General features: G+C 46.5%; 1 protein-coding gene across 1 annotated transcript in view; it reads left to right on the top strand.

Annotated features, from left to right (window-relative positions):
* Positions 1-3,796: 3,796 nt before the first annotated feature.
* TCF7L1 (transcription factor 7 like 1) overlaps positions 3,797-4,291 on the top strand; it is a 159,673-nt gene continuing 159,178 nt past the window's right edge. Inside the window, exon 1 of the mRNA XM_040458304.1 lies at positions 3,797-3,823. Coding sequence (XP_040314238.1) covers positions 3,797-3,823 — 27 coding nt within the window. The remainder of the gene's footprint in view (positions 3,824-4,291) is intronic.

The following is a 4,291-nucleotide window of genomic DNA, read 5'->3' as shown; positions in this document are numbered from 1 at the left end:
TGGGAAAATTCTTCAACTCATTGACTTGAGTAGGCTGTGTCCTCTTGCTCAAATCTTAACTCATCCATAAAAATGACTTAACTCCGTATTTACGAAAAGACTAAATGGCATAGCTGGGAAAATTCATTATGACCACAGCAGATACACCAGGAACCTACCGTAGCAATGTGAACAGCCCTTCAAATGTATACTTCTATATTAAGCTTGGTGGTGCATGCCAGGAAACTTTTGGACCACCTGGAAGGAATATTCATTCCTTCAGAAATAGTAAACCAAAAAATACAACCTGGGAAAAAATTTCATCAGGTAGTTAATGCCTTGTAAAAGGAATCCAAAACAAAAAAGTAAATATTTTCTGCAAACTACTTGCTGGTGAATAATATAATAAATACTACAGGCTATAAACACCTTGTTTCCTCACAAGCTTTGTAAATTTGAGTGATACACATGGCATCTGAAACGCTTCATCCCTACCCTGTAGAGAGTAGTGGCATAAAGCAATGAGAACACCACAAACAGTCTTTGTTGCAAGCACTAAACTCTGACATGATAGTGTGAAAGCAGTGAAGGCACCGTGTAAACTTAGCATGGCTATCTCTGTTCCATTAAAATCTGATTTATCAACACTGAGATTTGAATTTGATATAATTTTCATATCACAAACTATTTTCCTTCTTTGATTTATTTGGGAACCATTTGAAAATGTAAAAAAAAAAACCCCAAAATATTCTTAGCTCACAGGACTTATGAAAACAGGCAGGAGGCTGTAGTCTGCCTGCTTTGAACAGTTGCTTTTTGTTAGGCCTCTTTGCCTGATGTTGTAAGTCACCAAACGCCCCAAGAGGATAAAACAGTAGTAAATATAAACTCCCTTCAGTGAACTTTCCTTCTCTTTGACTCCTTAAGTCCTGGCTGATTTGATTGACTCTGATGCCTTCAAATCAGCTGGGTTTTGTTGTTGTCGTTTTATTTTAGCATTTTATCCAACATTTATAATGGTTCTTGTTTTTTTTTTTAAGTTTATTTATTTATTTGAGAAAGAATGAGAGGGAGAGACCATGAGTGGGGGAAGGGCAGAGAGAGAGAGAGAGAGAGGGAGAATCCCAAGCAGGCTCCACACAGACAGCACGCAGAGCCTGACGTGGGGCTCAATCTCACTAGCTGTGAGATCATGACCTGAGCCAAGATGGAGAGTTGGATGCTTAACCAACTGAACCACCCAGGGGCCCCTATAGTGGTTCTTGATGGAAAAGTCAATTTGATCTTAGTATTCCATTAGAATGGAAAGCAGAAGTCTATATACATTAATTTTAATCTGCTACTTTCACTATCACGAGCCTCTTTCCACATTGACAAGCATTTTCACAATGTCATAACATTCCATTGGATGAATGCATCATGATTTTATGTAACAATTCCCTATCTGGGAACAATGAGATTGTTTCCAGCTTTTTACTATGATGAACACATTTCCGTAGGTTTACTTGTGCGCCTGGTTATTTTCTTAGTATAAAATCCTAGAAGTGTATAGATGAGTGCACACATTTAAAGGTTTTTAATAGCAATTGCCAAACTTCCCTTCAGAAATGTGACACAACCATGCCCAGTAGCTGTATGTTTTACAGCACAGGGCCCAGTGCTGGGTGTTATTGTTTTCTGCCTTTGGCAATCTAGGAGATGAAAAATGGTATCTCTTGCTGTTTCAGTTTGCATTTCTTCAAGGTTGATAGGTGTGGCTGGCTGATAATGGCTCACTCCCAAAGATATGTCCAAGTACTAATCCCTGGAACCTGTGAATGTTACCTTATAAGGAAAAGGGGTCTTGCAGATGTGATTAAGTTAAGGATCTCGAGTGGGGAGATTATCCAAGATTATCTGGGTGGGCCCTAAATGACATCACAAGTGTCCTTCCTTATAAGAAGGAAGCAGAGAGAGATTTGACAGACAAAGGAGGAGGCAATGTGACCACAGAGGCTCAAGGTGGAGTGATGGGATGTGACAGAATGCTGGCAGCTACCAGAAGCTGGAAGAGGCAAGGAATTTATTCTCTCTAGAGCCTCAGGAGGGAATTCGGCCCTGCTAACACCTTGATTTTGATTTAGTGAAACTCATTTTGGACTTCCTGTCTCCACACAGTGAGATCATGCATTTCTGGTGTTTTAAGCCACCAAGTTTGTGGTGCTTTGTTACAGCAACCATGGCAAACTAATATGTTTTACGGACCACATGAAAAACTTTGTTTTAAAAACGTATAGGGGTGCCTGGGTGGCTCAGTCAGTTGAGTTTCAGACTCTTGATTTCGGCTCAGGTCATGGTCTTTCATGAGTTCATGAGTTGGAGCCCCACATGGGGCTCTGTGCTAAGTGCCTCTTGGGATCCTCTCACTCTCCCTCTGCCCCTCCCTGCTCACACTTGTGCTCTCTCTCTCTCAAAAAATAATAAACAACAACAACAAAATACCCGTCACCCATTTAAAAAACTTATAAAATTGAAATAGCACACAATAATGTGAACAGTACAATTCTATATGTGTGAAAATAAATTTGAATATTTGTGTATGTGTTTACACATGCCCAGGAAAAATGTCTAGAAGGATACACCTAACAAGTAACAGTGCTTAACAGGAGGGAGGTGTGGCAAGCCAGAAAGAGGTACTTTTGCTTTTACTCAAGATACTACTGGAGATCCATGGATATTGTTTGAAGAAGCTTTGAGACTGCATTCATGTATTAATTGTGTAAACAGGAGATAAGGCATCTCTGGTTGCTACAAACAACAAAATATGTAGAAAGCAGAACAAGACAGGCTCCTCTCCTCTCCACTTTCTCGGATGTATTTTTTGATAACTTGCGCATCTTCTCAGACTTTTTTCTGCGCAGGAACAAACACATATATGCAATTTTTAAAAGACAAAAATGAATGAGTGCCATATACACTGACTTTCATTTAATGTTTCTCCAAAAATCAGTCTAGGATCCATATGCGCAGGGGCCTCATTCTGTTGGGCTGGTTGCTCTGCGGCACGGGCCGGGCACTCGCTGTAAGACCCAGAACTCACCTTGCCAACCTCCCCGCTGCTTTGCACTTCCTTGTATCTGTGACTTTATCCCTTTGGGGAGGAATCGCTGTAGAAAACTCCCCTGGCAGTTTTGAAAACAGTTTTATTCCCATACTGCCTTTCAGTCTGGTCTTAAAATGGATGCTCTCACCACCAACAGTTCCTACTGTGGATGACACGGGATCTACTTTTTAAAACTTTCCGGAACTGGTTGGAGAGGGATGCTAGCTTAATGTAATTACAAGAGGCATTTCTTTAAGTAAGCATGAGACTGGTTGGGTATTTTTTTTTTTTTTTTATATGCTCCTTGGCTACCGAGGCAGCTTTGTGAACGACTCCAGAGATCACCAGCACACAATTTTCCTTCGCAACGAACCAAATCCGAACCCTTTCTGAAACCAAGACTGTTGTTCGCTTAAGGAAGGACCCGGTCGGGAACTATGGGGCGCAGGTGACCTATGGGATTTTAGTGGCGGGTGACTTTAGGCACCTGAACAAGGTCAAAAACCCGGGCTAGGGAGGGGGCGCGTTGGAACCCCACGGGAGCAGGAGCAGAAGGCCACCCGGCGTATTCCGGGATGCCATAAATAGGCCCGATCCTCTGCCCCACGCATCTGGCGAGGGCGAGCAGGCTGGCGGGGTCCAGTGCTCCGAGGAACTCCAGGCAGCGAGTGTCCGCGGTCAGTCTGTGTGTCCGAAGCTTTCCCGCAGGGGGCAGTGCCGCCCGCCAGCGCGCCGATGCGGTGGGAGGGGTGTGTGGAAGCGGTGAGGAGTTGTGGGGGTTCTTTGGAAGAAAGTTAGGGGATGCTTAGGGGGTGGGAGGGGTGGGCCGGAGGGTGGGGAAGGACCGCCGGGGGTGCGTGGCGAGGCGCAAGGGAGGGGGCCAGGACGAGGCTGGGGGCGCGGGGGTGTGCGCGGCGGGGAGGCGCAGCCCCCGGAAGGTGTGAGTGAGCGGTGTGCGAGTGTGAATGCGAGTGAGTGTGTGCGCGCCGGAGCTCTCTGGGTTCCGCGAGGCGCGCGGGTGTCAGCTTGCAGCCGGGGCTCCTCCCTCCGGCCCCCCTGCCCAGCCCGGCGATCCCTCCTTCCTTCGCCGCTCGCCCCTCCCCGGTGGGCCAGGCGCTGGGACGCCCCGGCGGAGCAGGCGGCGGCGGCGAGTTGGGGAGCCCTGGGCTGGGCGCTGCCGGAGGGGCCCGAGCCGAGCCGCCCCCGCCCCGGCCCGGCCGCGCCGGCCCG

The sequence above is a fragment of the Herpailurus yagouaroundi genome, unplaced genomic scaffold (assembly GCF_014898765.1).
Source record: "Herpailurus yagouaroundi ecotype Mexico unplaced genomic scaffold, PumYag 221, whole genome shotgun sequence".
NCBI classification, from domain to species: Eukaryota; Metazoa; Chordata; class Mammalia; order Carnivora; family Felidae; genus Herpailurus; species Herpailurus yagouaroundi.
The sequence above is the reverse complement of the archived record's forward strand: the minus strand, read 5'-3'. Positions and strand labels throughout refer to the sequence as shown.